Here is a 17,377-nt window from a genome sequence, read left to right on the forward strand (position 1 = left end):
CGAGCGCCGAGCGTGCTTTTGCTCCGCCTCCTCCGGCCTTGTCTTGGAGGCGGCTGGGGCTTGAAGTGTCCGCCTAATCTGGACTGGGCGAGTACCATGCTGCCCGGCCCGCCTCGGCTTTGAGGCAAGAGGAACGTCCCAGACCCCTTTCAACTTGGTGACAGCGTGTAGCCCTGGCAGCTATGTCCACGGGGTTCTCCTTCGGGTCTGGGACTCTGGGTTCCACCACTGTGGCTGCCGGTGGGACCGGCACAGGCGGCGGTTTCTCCTTCGGGACTGGAGCATCTAGGTAACCGCACTCCCTAGCCTGCCCGGGCCTGATGTTCCCCTGCAGAACTCCCTGGTGCCTGCGTCCTCTGCTTTCCCCCTGGCCTCCTTTTCGGTGGGCCTGTAGAGAAACACTTACCGAGCAGCAGAGTGTAGGTCTCCCGCTCGCCGCCGTTTCCGGGCCCTGCCAGGGGCTGGAAGGGTGGAGAGCGGGATCGCCTTTGTGCTGTGCGGTCGGCACAATCTACGTGTTATTCAGGCAAGTGGAGTCTCAGAGCGAAAGGGCCTGGGGCTTTGGAGGGTTAGCGATGTGATGTTAGTCGTAGGCATTGAACGAATGTTGAATAAATGAATGAAATCATAGCTTATTGTGGGGTTTTTAGAAAGGGACGATTATTAGAAAGTTTTAAGAAGAGCAGTTGAAAGTTTATCCCTCACAATTGAGATTTCACTGCATTATTTACAGCTTTGGATATTACGGCGCTATGACGATTTCGTGGTTATTTTAAATGAGCTTTTCAAAAGCTTTGTGCTACATGGGGCTCTGTTTTTTAAAAATATGTTTTACAATGTTTATTGGTGATAGTTTTGTGCAGTATATACAGACTAGTATATTATGGGTAAGAACGTTGTGTTGTAATGACTCAAGATTGTCTTTTACTTAAGTAGGTAGGATCTTCGTTTTGTGCACCCCTCTAGTCCAGGTTGTGACAAAAATATAACTAGCAAAGTTTCAGAAAGAGAAATTGAAGTGAGGCATTTTAATGAGAAATTAATCTTTAGAACTTACCCTTAGGAAGATGAAAGTGGAGGAGTTCATAGAATCAAAAAGTGTGCACACTGTTGACACATCTGTCTCCTGAAGATTAAAGGATGTGTTTGTAAATTAGGCCAAAATACCTTCAGCATTACCTGTATTTAAGGGAGAGATGAGCCTTAACAACCCTCAAGTCAGAAATCTGGGAGTTTACCTCCTTACCCCCATTTTCTTTTACTCAACAGTCCTTACCAAGTTCTGATTAATTTTACTTAAGTAGTTTACATTTGTTTTCATTTCCAGTGCAACCACCCTGATCCAGGCTATCGTCATTCAAAGAACAAACGTTTATTGGACAAATTCCTATGTGTCAGGCTTTGTTTTAGACAGTGAGATAAGTAAGAGTCCTGCTTTTCTGACTCTTAAATTCTTATGAAAATACTTCTTATTTCCATCAGGTTTTCAACCATCTTGTGTTAGATGAAGATTGCTCCCATCAGCTTCTTAGGTTAGTTGGGTGGAATCTCCTTCAGTTTATTTTCCAGTATCCATAGAATGAAGTATAAAAAAGAAACAAACAAAACTTCAACTTTTCATAATCTACAAGGCCCAGAATAATCTGGAACCTCTCCAGACTTATCTTGAATGCAACTTTTTCTTTCAGTGATCCATACCCACTGTACATAAAAACAAAACATTTGCATTACCTTCCAGTACATGTACACAAATAAATGAAACAAAGTTTCAGAGAAAGATACTTTAACTTCATGTTTTCTGTTCAGTTCATTTTTAAAAGAAAAATGCTGCTGTGACTTGGTAAATTAATTTTGTGCTCCTGTAATGGTCTAGATATTTTAGAACTCAAATGGTTTCTTAACCTAGAGGCTTTTTTTGGACCTGTCAGTCTAGAGGAGATTTCCATTCTCCTAGAACTCTGCTTAGAGTGCTGATCTCAGTTGTAATTGGTTCACTATATTTACCTGTTCATTGTCTGATCTCGGCACTAGCATGTAAGCTCTATGATGGTAGAGACCTTTTCATACTGTTTTTCCCATAGACATACCTGGAACTCTTATGTATTTTTTGAATGAACGAATGATTAATATCTATGTCTCACTGATTGGAAGCTTTCTGAGGGTTGAGTCTGAGTCTTAACCACTCCATCCTCAGTCCCTGAGTAGTAAATGAGTTGTTCGTAATAAACTGGAAATATTTACCCAAGCGTTAGCAAGGCTTGGATCAATTAATGAAAACTGAGACAGTCCATTAGAAAGCTGATTGGGTAGTCCCAGAGCCCCTAGTGCTGCCTGGTGATGTGGTAAATCATTTTAGAGAACTTTCTCTCCAAGCCTCAGCTCCCATGTCTGGAAAAGGGGTATAGTCATGTGTTTTCCTCAGAGTTATTGAATGAGATGAAGTACGTAAAGTATTTAGCATCTGGCACTTGCTAAGTGCTAGGTAAGTATTAGCTGGCTCCCAAGTCCACATTAAGGCAAGCTGAGGAAGTTAAAATAACATTTCTGACCTCATTGGAGTCAACTTTGTCTTTCTACAACTCATCCTATCAAGTTCTTGGCAGATAACACTGGAGGTAGTACGGTAGTTTTTGTTTTTCTTAAAGTAAATTTTCTATCACAGAAAAATTTCTCTTTACCTTCTAGGGTGGAGTAGGAAAATTTCACTCTCATGTATTTCTTTGGTAGTATTTTCAGCTTTAGTGATGTAACACACATTGATAATGTCTTTGGTTATCTTATGTTGTCAAAATTTTTGAGTATTTTAATTCATTGACTGAAAACACATTCACTGTTCATCTTATATCTTTCTAGAATAGCAGTAAGAAAAGAGATCACTTGTTTGGGAATAAGGAACACTTAATAACCGTCTTCCTAATTAGATGTCTTCAAAATTTGCTAGCGTTATCTTTTTCTTTTTGTTTTAACTTTTTTCTTTTTTACAAACCCTGTGTCAAAGGCCTTCAATAGATCACAGTGAGGGAGCTAAACTATTTGTAGTATGACAGATAGTGCTAAACTATTTATAGATGACCTGCTGCTGTGAAACCCCTGTTCAGATGCAGGTCATCTACAAATAGTTTAGCACTGGGTTCCTGGTAAATGTGCATTGCATCAGGGATGAGGGGGTGGCCACCTTTCTGGCTACACCCTGTTTCCCATGACCAGGAACACTTTTTATTTGTTTAAATATCTCCAAGATACTTACTGTATTCCATGTTATACACACAGTGGTCCCAAAGTACCACCAGCCAATCTAGCTGTTTTTTGCATGTGCTCGATTGTACTATCTGTGTCGTCTGGACATAGCCATTACAAACTGTACTCTATTCCTTTTAGCTTTCATTTAGTTTTTGTTTTGTTTTTTAATTTTATTCTTTTAATGTGGTATCTCAATTTTAATTGTAACTATTTTTTATTATTTTAATGATAACAGGGTCTTACTCTGTTGCTTAGGCTGGAGTGCAGTAATGTGATTTAGCTCATTGCAGCTTCGAATTCCTGGGCTCACGCAGCTTCTCACCTCAGCCTCCCAAGTAGCTGAGACTACAGTTTTGGGGGATTGTTTTGTTTTGTTTTGTTTTTTTTGTAGAGAAAAGGTCTCCAACTCTTGGCCTCAGGTGACGCTCCTACCTCAGCCTCTCAAAGTGCTGGGATTACAGGTGTGAGCCACCATGCCTGGCTAATTTTTCTAGTTTTAGTGGAGAAAGGTCTCTCACTCTTGCTCAGGCAGGTCTTGAACTCCTGAGCTCAAGTGATTGATCCTCCTTGGCCTACCAGAGTGCTAGCACTCATGCTTTTTATTGTTTGGGATTTTTTTGTTTGTTAGTGACAAGGTCTAGTTCCGTTGCCCATACTATAATACAGTGACATGATTATAGCTCACTGTAACCTTGAACTTCTGGGCTCAAGAAATCTTTCTATTTTAGCCTCTCCAGTAGCTGTAACTATAGTTGCCTGCTGCAACACCTGGCTAATTTTTCTATTTTTAGTAGAGACAGGGTCTCACTTATGCTCAGGCTTGTCTCAAATTCCTGAGCTTAAGCCATCTCCTGCCTCAGCCTCCCAGAATGCTAGGATTTACAGCCACCATGCCTGGCCAGTGATAGTAAATTTATTGAAGGTGTACATTTCCATTGCGTGAATTAGAATACTTACCTTTTCCTAGGCCCCCAATGTGTGCAAAATATTGTGAGTGGCTCCTTGGACTGATTATGAAAGTGATGGCACATGGACCAAAGTAACTTAAAGAACTATTCTGGCTTGGATTACAGTTATTTGTGTTATTTTATTTCCCTGGCAAACAACATGTTCCTTAAATAGGGGCTATCTTAGTCATCTTTCTACCCCCTTGCTATTCTTGGCATAATACCTTGTACCTAATATGTTTATAAGTATTTCTAATCATAACAATAATAACAGCATTTATTGAAGTTAATTTGCCCTGCATAACCTTTTAACCTTTATTATAAAACTCTGCTAAGTGGGAACTGTTATTCTCATTTTTCAAATGAGGAAATAGAGGCTTAAAGGGTTAAATGTGACACAAGCACCAGAATATGGGGGAACTGGTCCTGGAACCCAGCTGCAACAACACTACTACCTTTTCCTTAAAGGGAAATGTCCCAGGACTTTTAAGATTTTAACAGTGACGTTGAATTCTTGGTGACTATGTCTTTATGGAATGGCAGAAAGAGAGAAGTAATACAGATAAATATATAGGACAATGGGATTTCTCATTATGCTAGTCATGTTGTTAAAAATCTCCCTTAACTTTCTGACATAATTTGTCTTTCTTTTAGAGGCAGAGTCACATTCTCTTACCCAGGCTGCTGCAGTGTAGTGGCACAATCCTAAAACACTGCAGCTTCGAATTTTGGGCTCAAGCAGTCTTCTCACCCAGCTTTCCAAGAGCTGGGACTACAGACATGCATCTTATACCTGGCTTTTTTATTTTTTATTTATAAATAGAGACATGGTCTTACTATGTTGCCCAGCTGGTCTTAAATTCCTGGCTGTAAGAGAGCCTCCCACCTTGGCCTCTCACAGTGCTGGGATCATTCATGTGTGCCACCGTGCCCTGCCTGCCCTACCTGCCCTACCCACCCTACCCACCCTACCCATTAATAATATTTGAAATGTGAAATTGCCCAGATTTTTAAACTTATTTCCACAGTTTGTCTTCCCACTTACAGGTAGCAAATTTGAGCCCCTGGGATTTGATAAGAACAGTAAAAAAGTTGTGAACTTTGTTCACATTTGCTTCTTTTTATCAGCTTTTCTTTTTTAAAACTTTCAAAAACTGTCCCAAGAGAGTTTTTGCTAATGAACACATAATCTTGAGACAGGGTAATTTTGCTTTGTGTTTAAGTTTTGCCAGGATATGCCCCCACCTCCCAAGTTTTCTAGTTTCCTTTTTTTTTTTTTTTTTTGGTAATAAGATCCCTAACTGTATGACATCCCACCCTTGGTGAATATGGTAACACAGCAATAGAGAGATGGGGAAGCCAATGTAAAGTAACTTTTCTATGGCTGTTTTAAAATAAGCTAGGTTTCAAACAAAAACTGGTGAAAACAGAATATGTGTGATTTGTACTTTTGATTACCTTGAGATCAAAATCCTAATTGCTATAGGCTGTGCTTTTCTTGAAGCCTGGTATTATTTTTTTTATAATCAATCTTACTTGTGGTTTTTTAAAGAGAAAAGAAAAATATTTGAATTTGGTTGGTTAATGGTAAATTTGTTAGTTCCTTTTGGGTCCCGTGGCAACATAATTAGATGTGTTACATGAAACATGAAAGAAAATTACCCTGAAGAGTTAAATTGGCTGTAGTAGACTTTATTTTGTGTGTATGTGTGTTTTGTTTTATAAACAAGCAACCCTTCTGTGGGGCTCAATTTTGGAACTCTTGGAAGTACTGCGACTCCAGCAACTACATCTGCTTCTGGTGGTTTTGGAACTGGGCTCTTTGGAGCTAAACCTGCCACTGGGTTCACTCTAGGAGGAACAAATACAGGTGAGGATCATCACATTTTCAGGGATTGGGATAATTATTCTTCAGATACTGTCTACATCTCCCTTTACAAGCATCGTTGTTGGTAGTATACCTTAAAAAATGGTAAATACTAAGATGAAAAGAAATATGAGAATTAGGAATTAAGGGCCAGTGTTAGGCTCAAATGTTGACTATGGTCTTCTCTAGTGTAAGGAAGGAAAATAAACACACATATTAATCTTTCTCTCAATAAATTGAAGATATCTCCTGAAATAAAATGAGTTAATGTAATTTATATTTTTATATTAGGTATAATTTACATATTTTATATTATATAATGCAGTGTTTCACCTTAGTGAAGATTGATGTTTAAGCCAGCTTGACTAATTTGGAACAGTAATATTTATGGGATAGTCAGCATCTCCTTTTGCTGTAGCATGATTTATATTCCTAAGAGATGTTTAAAATTTTTTGGATTGTTCAAACAATTGTTTAAGTGGAAAAAGGGCAAGAAGTAAAAGACTCAAAGGTTTTTCATAGACATTCCAATAATAGACTATTTTTGTTTTAATACTTACAGCTAAAATAATGATGTTTCACTGGAGCTGACCATTTCCGTATAGAAAGTTTGCTTCCTTATTTACCTTTTATTCTCTACCCTCAGAGCTTCTTGGTCTTTGTTACCACCTTTTGCATTGGCCTTCCAGCTTTGAGTGTAACACATTTCATAACCACATCTAGAATATGAAAGAACTTCAGGAGAACATATGAACAGGCCAGCCAATAATCTGGAGACAGATGTCCAATGTTTTTTCACCTTGCTTAATTTTGCTGTAAGCAATTATTTGCCTTTTATAAATCTTATTCCCTGACAAATCATTATATGTAGCCTCTAATATGAAAACCAGAACTGTAGGAAAACTGCTTGTATTGTGGTTAATGGTGGCAGATACCATGATATGTATTGGTCTTACTAGAAGTGTTTTTACTCTCTGAGGGGGTTCCAGGGCTTCCTTATGGTGGGTAATCCAGAAAAAATGCCATCCTCGTCAGTGATTAAATTTTTATTTCTCTTTTTGTCCCCAGGAATAGCAACAACTATAACTACAAGATTAACTGTGGGTAAGAAATTTTGAGGAAAGACCCCAGATCTGTAGTTTATTGAGTAACCTTTCTATTCCTTTTTAATATCTCACAGAGCTGAGTTATAGAAGAAAGTATGTAAAGAAATGAACACCTGTCATGGATATTGACTTGTCAAAGACCCTATGTTCAGTTACTAAAAGAGTGATTCATATGGTACTTTTTTAATTTAGAAAAATATTTTAAATACAGAAATGATTTTTACTGTGGAAATTTATTTTTCATGTTGCTTTTTCAATTATATAGCTCTGTTCAGTGGAAAAAGCACCAGACTATAAGACAGACTCTTAGAATTAAGTTCTATACCTTTAACTAGTCTGGAGTTAATGTCTGAAAGGTTTTAGTTATTTATAAAGTGAGGGGTTTTTTGGCTTTCCTTCCAGCTCAAAAAGATAATAGTTTCTATAGAGGTACACTGAGGGGGATATGAATAACTAGAGTTTTAGCCTGCTTTGAATCTGGATGGCTGTAAATAATGCAAAGGAAAAAGCAATGATGTTGAGAAGCTCTTAAATTGAATTTACAGTAGAGATTGACAGACTTTGTATACTTGGATGCTACCTACCTGTTTGTTATAAATAGAAAACAGTATATTTTAGTCAGGCATTATGGCAGATGCCTGTAGTCCCAGCCACTTGAGGATACTGAGAAAGATCACTTAAGCCCAAGAGTTTGAGGTTGCTGTGATGCCATGGCATACTACCTAGGGACAGAGTGAAACTCTGTCTCAAAAAAAAAGGGGGGTGGGGGGGCGACACCCGTAGTAGCTCAGTGGGTAAGGGTGCCAGCCACATACACTGAAGCTCGTGGGTTTGAACCCGGCCCAGGCCAGCCAGAACAACAATGACAACTACAACAAAAAAATAGCTGGGCATCGTGGCGGGCGCCTGTAGTCCCAGCTACTTGGGAGGCTGAGGCAAGAGAATCGACTGAGCCCAGGAGTTTGAGGTTGCTGTGGTCTGTGACACTATAGCATTCTACCCAGGGCGACAGCTTGAGATTCTGTCTCAAAAAAAAGAAAAGAAAGAAAAAGAAAAAAGAAAACAACACATTTGATTACTACCAAAGTTTTGGACAGAATTGTCTGCAAAGGCAAGCAATTTAGTCTTCTTGTTTTGTGAGATTGTAGAACCAATTTTTGATTTCAAAACACTGGATTCTGCAGGAACTTCCAGTTGTTTCAGGGAGATCCAGAAATAAAGCTTCTGGCTTCTTTTCTTCTCCATGATTTAAAGAGATGCAAGTCATTTATACATTTCTCATTATTTGCAGTTACTACTTTCTAACTATGTGGTCTTGTGTATACATAATGCTTTGAACATTCCCTATTGGTGGTGCTGGTGGTGAGGATGGTACTGATGATATCAGGAACTAATAAGTGCAGGAGCAAGACTTTCAGTCTGTTGTGAGGTGAAGGGGACAGGCCCAATAACATACATTATTAATAAATGTTCTCATATAATCTGGTAAATTCTCTAATACAGTGGTTCTCAACCTTCCTAATGCCATAACCCTTTAATATAGTTCCTCATGTAGTGGTGACCCCTAACCATGAAATGATTTTCCTTGTACTTCATAACTATAATTTTGCTACTGTTATGAATTGTGATGTAAATATCTGATATGCAGGATGGTCTTAGGCGACCCCTGTGAAAGAGTCGTTTGACCCCTCAAAGGGGTCCTGACCCATAAGTTGAGAACCACTGCTCTAACAGATGTGGGGAAGGCATGAGTGAGATGATGGGGAAGTAAGGAAGCAGGAATTGAGTATCAATATGAATGGGGGGATTTATAGAAGAAGACTGAAAAGGAATAGAGGGTGAGCTGGAAGCTGACAGAGACTCTGAAATAGACAATGTTGTTTCCTAGTCTGGGAGAAGGGGAACTATTTTTTTGTTGCGCATAAAGGGAAGGGAGAAAGGTAAATGCAGTTTGGGATAAATCTAGGGGTAGAATTGGAATTGATTGTGACATTACATTGATTGGGCTTTCTTTTGCTTTTCTTAACCCACAGAGCCATCTTTTCTGTATTCATCATGGTTTTGTCCCAACTTTTATATGTTTTTTACTACCCTTCTTCTATTGACAAAAAGTAGGATCACAAACTTCTAGGGATCCTTATTGAAACCAGTATGGTGTACATATATTTGAGGTAAAATAGATTTTTACAATTTATTTAAACAGGAACGCCAGCCAATACATCTGCAGCTACAACAGGCTTCAGTTTAGGATTCAGTAAACCTGCAGCGTCTGCCACACCGTTTGCTCTCCCTATTACATCTACCTCAGCTAGTGGTCTGACTCTTTCATCTGCCCTGACGTCAACTCCAGCAGGTGAGGCAGAATGGAAAAAAGGTTGCATTTAATGGCTAAATTTAAATTTTATTTGATTAGAGAGCATAGATATACACATTTCTTAAACATTCCTTGTTTGGGATATTTTCACTTTAATCATTCAGCAATCATGACCTACTAAATGATTGATTAGTAGTTAGGTATGGTAGAGTACCTGTAGTCCCATTTACTTGGGTTGATCAGGTGGTAGAGTTGCTTGAGCCCAGGAGTTAGAAGGTAGCTTGGGTATTATAGTGAAACCCCTTCTCTTAAAAAAAGTAATGATTTGTAAAGAAAAAAATGTGAGCACTGCGCATTACAGCAGCAGAGGCTATCTTGGGAAATGGTTTCTATTTATAGAGCAAAACGAGAGAGTGTTAGAGAGGTAAAATGTAAAGCTGTTAATATCTCCTTTGTTTAAGTGACAGGGAAAGTTAGACTTCCTATAAACCTTGGATGGCTTGAGATTCATTTGATTTTGCAAGTAGAATTGGTGGCCCGGGTTAAAAATTTGCTTTCTAGAATTAGTTACCTGGTAACATTCTAAGATTACCCAAAGCCCTTATTTATATTACCAAAGCTACTCTTTATCTTTATTCTTACATATATATAATTTTATCTTTAACAAGTTGTTTTTCTAAAGAGCCAGTTTCTTTAAAAAATGGTTTGATTTTTTGTGATGTTCTCATGTTACGTTTTAAAGCTTACTATCCCATTTTTTATAGCATCCACAGGATTTACTTTAAATAATTTGGGTGGAACAACAGCCACAACTACAACTGCATCTACAGGCCTTTCTTTAGGGGGAGCCTTAGCTGGTTTGGGAGGTTCGCTTTTCCAGAGTACAAACACAGCAACAACAGGTAATTGATAGTATTTTTTCTCCAGAATAGTAGATATTTGGTGAGTGATAGCACTGCACCCCAGCCTGGACAGTAGAGCATGACACTTTCTTGAATGAATGGCTGTATACTTTGAGAAGTTTTGCTGAGCCTCTAACATGTATCTGATGCTTGCTTGGTTGTATGAGAGAGATGGAGGAATGACTTGATGTTTTCTATTCTGTAAAGAACTTAAAATTCTTTTAGGTCCTCTATTCAGATACTAAATTTTATGGAGAAAATCTGAGTTAGTGGACATGGAAAAAAGGGGCTGGTCAGGATAACATATAGAAATTTTTTGTGTTCAAATTCACATTTGTCTTTCAAATACTTATTTTTGTCATTATTGTCTAATTTTGAAGATATTCAAAATGTCTTCTAATACCTCAGTCACTACATGACTGTAACATATTTCTTTGCAGGACATACATTTACACTTGATCCTAGCCAAAAGGCCAAGTAGCAATGTCAGATAAATATTTAAACATCTCTCATAGGCCAGGCATGGTGGCTCATGCCTGGATTCCTGGCACTCTGGGAGGGTAAGCTGGGTGGATCACTTGAGCTCAGGAGTTCAAAACCAGCCTGAGCAAGAGTGAGACCCTGTCTCTACTAAAAGAATAGAAAAATTATCTGGGCGTACTGGTGAGCGCCTATAGTCCCAGCTACCTAGGAGGCTGAGTCAAGAGGATCACTTCAGCTCAGGAGTTTGAGGTTGCTATGAGCTATGATGCCATAGGCACGCTAGCCTGGGGCAACAGAGACTCTCTCAAAAAAAATAGAAATAAAAATTATCTCTTATAAAGATAAAAGAATAAAAGCACAATGAAAAAATAATAGGTAAAGGGTTTACTGAATTTTTATGTGTACTCTGATTCTTCTTAGACTCTTAACATAATACCTAATGCTCATTTAGTTATGTCTACTTAAAAATGGTGCCATTTTTTTAAATTAATTATAATAGTAATCATTTATTTAGTTTTGCTTTTGTCACACATTGCCAGAATTTAAATTCAGTTTTTAGGTGTCTCAAGCTATTTCCTCTATTTTTAAAATAAAAATTAACTTACCTAAAAAGAACAAACATGTCAGCTTAGAAATAAATGCATGGTCTTACAGAAACAGATTTACCAACATAAGATCTTTGAAATTTACTGCTTGACTCACAAGTACACATTAATGAGTTATGATTAATTATAGTCCTTTCAGTCCCTTTTATCAAAGAGGTAAGATTTAAATAAATGAAGTCTATTTTTTAAAAAAGTTTTATGAAAAGAACTTGATATGAAATTACACTTAGTATGTTTTATACTCAAATTCATGCTAGATTATTTTAAAAGTATGCAATTCCAAAGTGACTGGAAGATAAGATGTATTCATCTGGAAATATACCAACTGCAACTGCTTTTGTAAAGGAGGTTTGAACAAAAATTTAGTGTTCACATATGTTGAATTAAAAGGTATATTCTAAATCTTTTAATAATGAAAAATTACATTATTTGAACTACATATACCATTGAATTCAAGCAGGATTATCTTTGTCTAAAGCGTACTCTTTGGACTTATTTCTTGTTATTTGTTTAAATTAAGCATGAAGAAAATCTTGATTCAACTTAAAGGCATTTAGGTGCTTTTGCCAGTAAGGGGAAATTGTTACAAAGTCTTGCAAAGAATTTTGTAAATGATATTTGGTTTCTCCGTAGGACTTGGACAGAATGCTTTAGGCTTGACTTTAGGAACTACGGCAGCTACTACTTCAGCTGCAGGCAATGAAGGCCTGGGTGGTATAGATTTTAGTAGCTCATCAGATAAAAAGAGTAAGTAATGTTTTTGTAAGTCTGTGCTCTAACAGTACTATTGAGGGAACTTCTAAATTCTTCAGAATTCCTGGGTCTGGAAGATTATTAATTATATATTCAGTAATGTAGTTTTTACTTTTAAGTTTGTTGCACTTTTTTTTTTTTTTTTTTTTTGTGGTTTTTGGCCAGGGCTGGGTTTGAACCCGCCACCTCTGGCATATAGGACCAGTTCCCTACTCCTTGAGCCACAGGCGCCGCCCAGTTTGTTGCATTATTAATGTTTCACAAATTTTGTGTGAGTTGTGCATTTAAGATTTTATTTCTGTATGTCCATATCTTATGTAGTTATCTTTATGTGTAGATCTTAATATATATTTTAGTATTGGGATCATCACACATTGTTTTCTTTTTTACGTAACATCAGAAGTATTTATAATTCTTCTAAAAATTTTAATGCTGCTTAATATCAATTTCATGGATGATCTATAATTTATTCATCTACTGTCCTATTGGTAGGTGTTTGTTTCTAGTCTGTTTACTCTGGGAAGTATCAGTGTTTGGGGCATCTTTTTGTAAAAGGCAACATAATGTACTATTTTAAGAGTATTTACTCTGGAGGTAAATTGCCTGGGTTCAAATCCTGTTCAATTCCTTATGTAAGAATCTTATTCAAGTTATTTGCCCTGTCTGTGCTTTAGTTTTCCTTATCTGTAAAGTGGTTTGAGGATTACTATTTGTAAAACCTTCGCAGAACCAGACATACAATAAATGCTGTAACCAGACATACAATAAATGCTGTTTACATGCTTACTTTTCCTATAAATTTTTGTTTGTATTTTTGGTTTTCTTTAGGGAAAATATCTAGAAATTGGATCAGTGGCCTAAATAGCAGGACATTTTGGAGACTCTTAGTATAGATATTGTGAAATTACTTTCCAGAAAGGTTTTACCTATTTACCTCCTAACCAGTTTGAAATACTATTTTACCTATTTACCCCCAGCCAGTCAGAAAATACTGTTCTTGCTGTGCCCTTGCCACATGGAATATTGTTTTTAAAAATTTGCCAACTAAGATTCATTTTGAAAAGTTTTTGGTTTTAGTTCTGTATGGTTGACTTTTTTGTTTTGCATCATCTCCCGTGCTTCTGAAGAGAGCGTATTTCACTTGAGTATTTACTATATAATAGAATGTATTTTCACACAGATCTCGTTGAACTTCTCTGAGCAATGAGATGCAGCAATAGATGAAGGTGTAAAATAGTCAATGTCTAAATATCTGTAAGTTTTTAAAAACTAGACTCAGTTTTTATTATAAGGAGATACTAGGGTAAATTACTATTTCAAAAGTAACTTTTAAATTTTTATAAAATTTGGGTTTATTTCTCTTAGAAAATTTACTAATTTCTAAACAAAGTCCTATCTCTTATTTTTGCTGCGTTTTCTTTGTATTAGTATTAATGGTAACTCCATTATTAGAACAATATCCTCAGATGTTTTAACAGCTTATTTTTTTACTCGAATGGAACAGCCTAGTAACCCCTAACTACTTTTAAGTATGAGGCTACTTCTCTGTTCATTCTACTTGCTTTGAGGCTTCATGGGAAAGAGCAGGCTGAGGCAGAGGAATGAGAGAAATGTGAGGAGGTAATCGCCTCTCTTTTGTTCCTGCCCACATAGTCCTGCTCTCTTAGTGTGCCCAAGTTAGAGCTGAGTAAAGAGACTGCATAGGATAAATGCACACAATTACATGTATTGTATCCCAGTTCCCTTTTGTATGTTGCATGTATCAAAGGATTCTTCCATTTTTTTTTAATCTAAAGGATTTCTCTTTTTTCCAATAGCAATATGTGTATCAGTTAGCTTGAGACCTGCAGTGTTGCTGCGATTTAACCAGATGGAGAGTGGTAGGAAATAGTATTCAGTGAAAAGGGGACAGCATAGAGTAAGGCCTACGGATGAGAAGGACCTTGATCCTTTTAAAGAACTGATAGAAGGCCAATGTAGTCCTAAAGCAGATAGATCAGAGACCAGAGGTTATGAAGGGCACTATGTACTGTAAGTGAGTTTTGTCATCATAGTGAAAGCATTTAGAATCCACTGAAGGGATTAGATGAGACTTGTATTTTAAGATTAAGAGTGTTCCGATAGCCATATGGTAAAACAGCATGAAGGAAGGCAGGAGACATGTTAGGTAGCTTTTTCAGTAGTCCATGTACATATGTTACTGAGTCAAAACTGGGTAGACTAAGTGAGAGAGAGGTCCATGGGTATCGGGTCTATAGTAGAAAAAGGCCCAATGCTTGTGTGTACACAAATATGTATAAAATGTAATGAAAATTAATATCAAGGAATAGTATACTAGTCAGTTAAAAAGTTGGTGAATTATTTGAAAACAACTAAAATCAAATCCCCATTTTTATTTCCATGTCTCGTCAAATTTAAGACTTATGTGTATATAGAAGATGGGTACCAATTTCAGAGATCTTAACCTATGAAAGAAAAAAGTCTTAGAATCATTGAAATATAACATATGGAAAAATATATTAAAGTTGGATGAAAGAGGTAAAAAAGTGAAACCCCATGTATAAAGGTAAAATGTAAATTAAAAGTAAAATCCTTGATTTTTAGGTGCTGATTTTTTTCAATTTTAATATCTCTGAAATCAGTATATATTTGTCTTTAGAAATAGACATATAAAATATATATGTAAGTAAAGAATTAATATGCTTATTACTGAAATATATATGACTGAGAAATAAACATACATCAAGAAAAATGCAAATCACATGAGTTCACAAAAAGATAAATATCCTTGTCTAATGAATATTTGAAGAAAATGTTTTTCTTCACTAATGCTATAAGTAATATGAATTAAGATTATAATGAAGTGGCACTTTTCACCTGTATGACTAGCTAAGGTTCTTTTTTTAAGTATGATGACTATTGTAAAGGGTGTAAGAAGGTGCTCTTATTTGTGGCAGATGGGAAGAAAAATTGAGACAGTTGTTTTAAGGGTTGTTAGATTGGAGAAATTTAGGTAATCTGACATACAGTATTCTGTACTGAGAGAGCCTTCAGAAGTGTCAAGTAAAGGGATCAGGAGTTAAACTGGTAGGCAACAATATAAACTGTCTATAGAGGATTTTTCATGGATGATAATTGAGAATTGAGTATTCTTGCCCTTGAAAGTAGATACAAGGTAGCTGTTTCACATATCTGCTCATGTGTGTGGATGTCTCCATAATAATGCTATGTTCTAAATTCGTAACAAGTCACAATATTACATGATATTTAAGAGGAAGCTAAGAAATGGCTAACAGTTTTATATTTATGCTGAAATTTGTATTAATTTAAAATTTGTATTTGGAGGGAGGTGGGTGGGGCCTTGGTGTATGTCACACTTTATGGGGGCAAGACATGATTGCAAGAGGGACTTTACCTAACAATTGCAATCAGTGTAACCTGGCTTATTGTACCCTCAATGAATCCCCAACAATAAAAAAAAAAAAAAAAACTGTTATGGAAAAACATTTTATTACACATTCAAAAAAAAAAAAAAATAAAAAAATAAAATTTGTATTTGGAATACATTGTTAAATTACCTGCATTTACATGAACCTTCTTGAATTTTCTAGGTGATAAAACAGGAACAAGACCAGAGTAAGTTTACAATTTAACTTTTAAGATATTTTAATTAAAGAATTTTCCTTATTGTAGGTAAATGGTATGTATGATTGGAAGTAAATAGAACTATGTACACATTATGAAGAACAATTATTTTCTTAACCAGTGTTTATGAAAAATAAAATAATAAACATACTCTGGAAAGATTATGAAACATCAAATCTTTAATTTTTAGTCATTAAGAAAATTTAAAACTTTTTTTCTAGAAAGGTAGTTGACATTTCCTCAAATAAACAAATAAATGTCTTTATTTTAACTTAAGTATACATACTGAACAACTCATGGAAGTTTACTTTTAAAGCATTTTTTTAAAAATGTCACTATAAATGTCAGTACCATTTTATTTCCTGATTTCTTCAGTGAAGAGTGGAAGTAGCCTTTATAATTATATGATCTTTGTTTTTTATTACCAGTTTTTTTTTTTTTCGAGGCAAGACTTTTCTAGCCTGGACTGTAATGATGTCATGATAGCTCATTGCAAGCTCAAACTCCCAGGCTCAAGCAATCCTGAGTAGCTAGGACTACATGCACATACCACCACACCCTACTACTGGTTTTCTCCCATTTTTTTGTAGTGATGAGGTCTCACTTTGTTGTGCATGTTAGTCTTGAACTCCTGGTCTCAAGCAGTCTTCCTACCTCTGTCTCCCAAAGCACTGGGATTACAGGCATGAACCTCATGCCTGGCAGGATCATTATTTTTATGACCAATTACATTTTCTCGTTGAATTTGTATTGCATTAAATAAAGCATTTGTAAATAAGTGGGCAGATTTTACTCCTCACAAACATCTTATGTATATTTTAGCCTACTAAGTAAATGAAGAGGATGAGAGAGAGTGAAGTCACCCAAGGGTTATGAAATATAATTCATGATTCCATTATAGCATGCTAAATTTCACTTGTTCTGTCCTCATTAAATATTTGTGATTCCTTTCTGCTCTTCCTAGGTCTTACTTGGTCATCACAATGCACATTGAAGAACTAATTGAATTTATAAGAACGTATTTTGAGTATAGGCAGTCCCTGGGTTATGAACAAGATAGGCTCTGTAGGTTTTTCTTAAGTTGAACTTGCATATAAGTTGGAACATAAACATTTACATATGACTTATGATAGCTTCTGTTCAAAAATGCAAGTTGTATGTTGTCAAGTATTTGTTAACTCAAGGACTATTTATATCTCATTATGAGAAGTTTTATAGGCTTTTTTAAATGATTGCTTTAATATTTTTTAGCTGAATAAAATAATGTTAGCTATGGAATTGTTGAGCGAGAGGGACCTTAGTTCACCATCTCACCCAGTCTGTAATACTTTCTTTTTTTTATTAGACAGAGTCTCACTCTTTTGCTCCCCAGTAGAGTGCTGTGGCATCATAACTCAAAGCAACCTCAAATTCTTGGGCTCAAGTGATTCTCTTGCGTTAGCCTCCCAAGTAGCTGGAACTACAGGCACCTACCACAATGCCCAGCTATTTTTTTTTTTAGAGACTGGGTCTCAC

General features: G+C 36.4%; 1 protein-coding gene across 4 annotated transcripts in view; it reads left to right on the top strand.

The window, feature by feature from the left end:
• NUP58 (nucleoporin 58) overlaps nucleotides 1-17,377 on the top strand; it is a 46,216-nt gene continuing 28,839 nt past the window's right edge. Inside the window, exons 1-7 of one of the 4 annotated variants that reach the window (XM_053563495.1) lie at nucleotides 1-289; nucleotides 5,918-6,057; nucleotides 7,123-7,158; nucleotides 9,364-9,513; nucleotides 10,239-10,376; nucleotides 12,098-12,211; nucleotides 15,829-15,853. In XM_053563495.1, coding sequence (XP_053419470.1) covers nucleotides 183-289; nucleotides 5,918-6,057; nucleotides 7,123-7,158; nucleotides 9,364-9,513; nucleotides 10,239-10,376; nucleotides 12,098-12,211; nucleotides 15,829-15,853 — 710 coding nt within the window. In that variant the 5' untranslated portion in view covers nucleotides 1-182. The remainder of the gene's footprint in view (nucleotides 290-5,917; nucleotides 6,058-7,122; nucleotides 7,159-9,363; nucleotides 9,514-10,238; nucleotides 10,377-12,097; nucleotides 12,212-15,828; nucleotides 15,854-17,377) is intronic. The other 3 variants (XM_053563499.1, XM_053563498.1, XM_053563497.1) reach the window with 3 other exon arrangements.

Source organism: Nycticebus coucang, chromosome 15, assembly GCF_027406575.1.
Source record: "Nycticebus coucang isolate mNycCou1 chromosome 15, mNycCou1.pri, whole genome shotgun sequence".
Classification (NCBI taxonomy): Eukaryota; Metazoa; Chordata; class Mammalia; order Primates; family Lorisidae; genus Nycticebus; species Nycticebus coucang.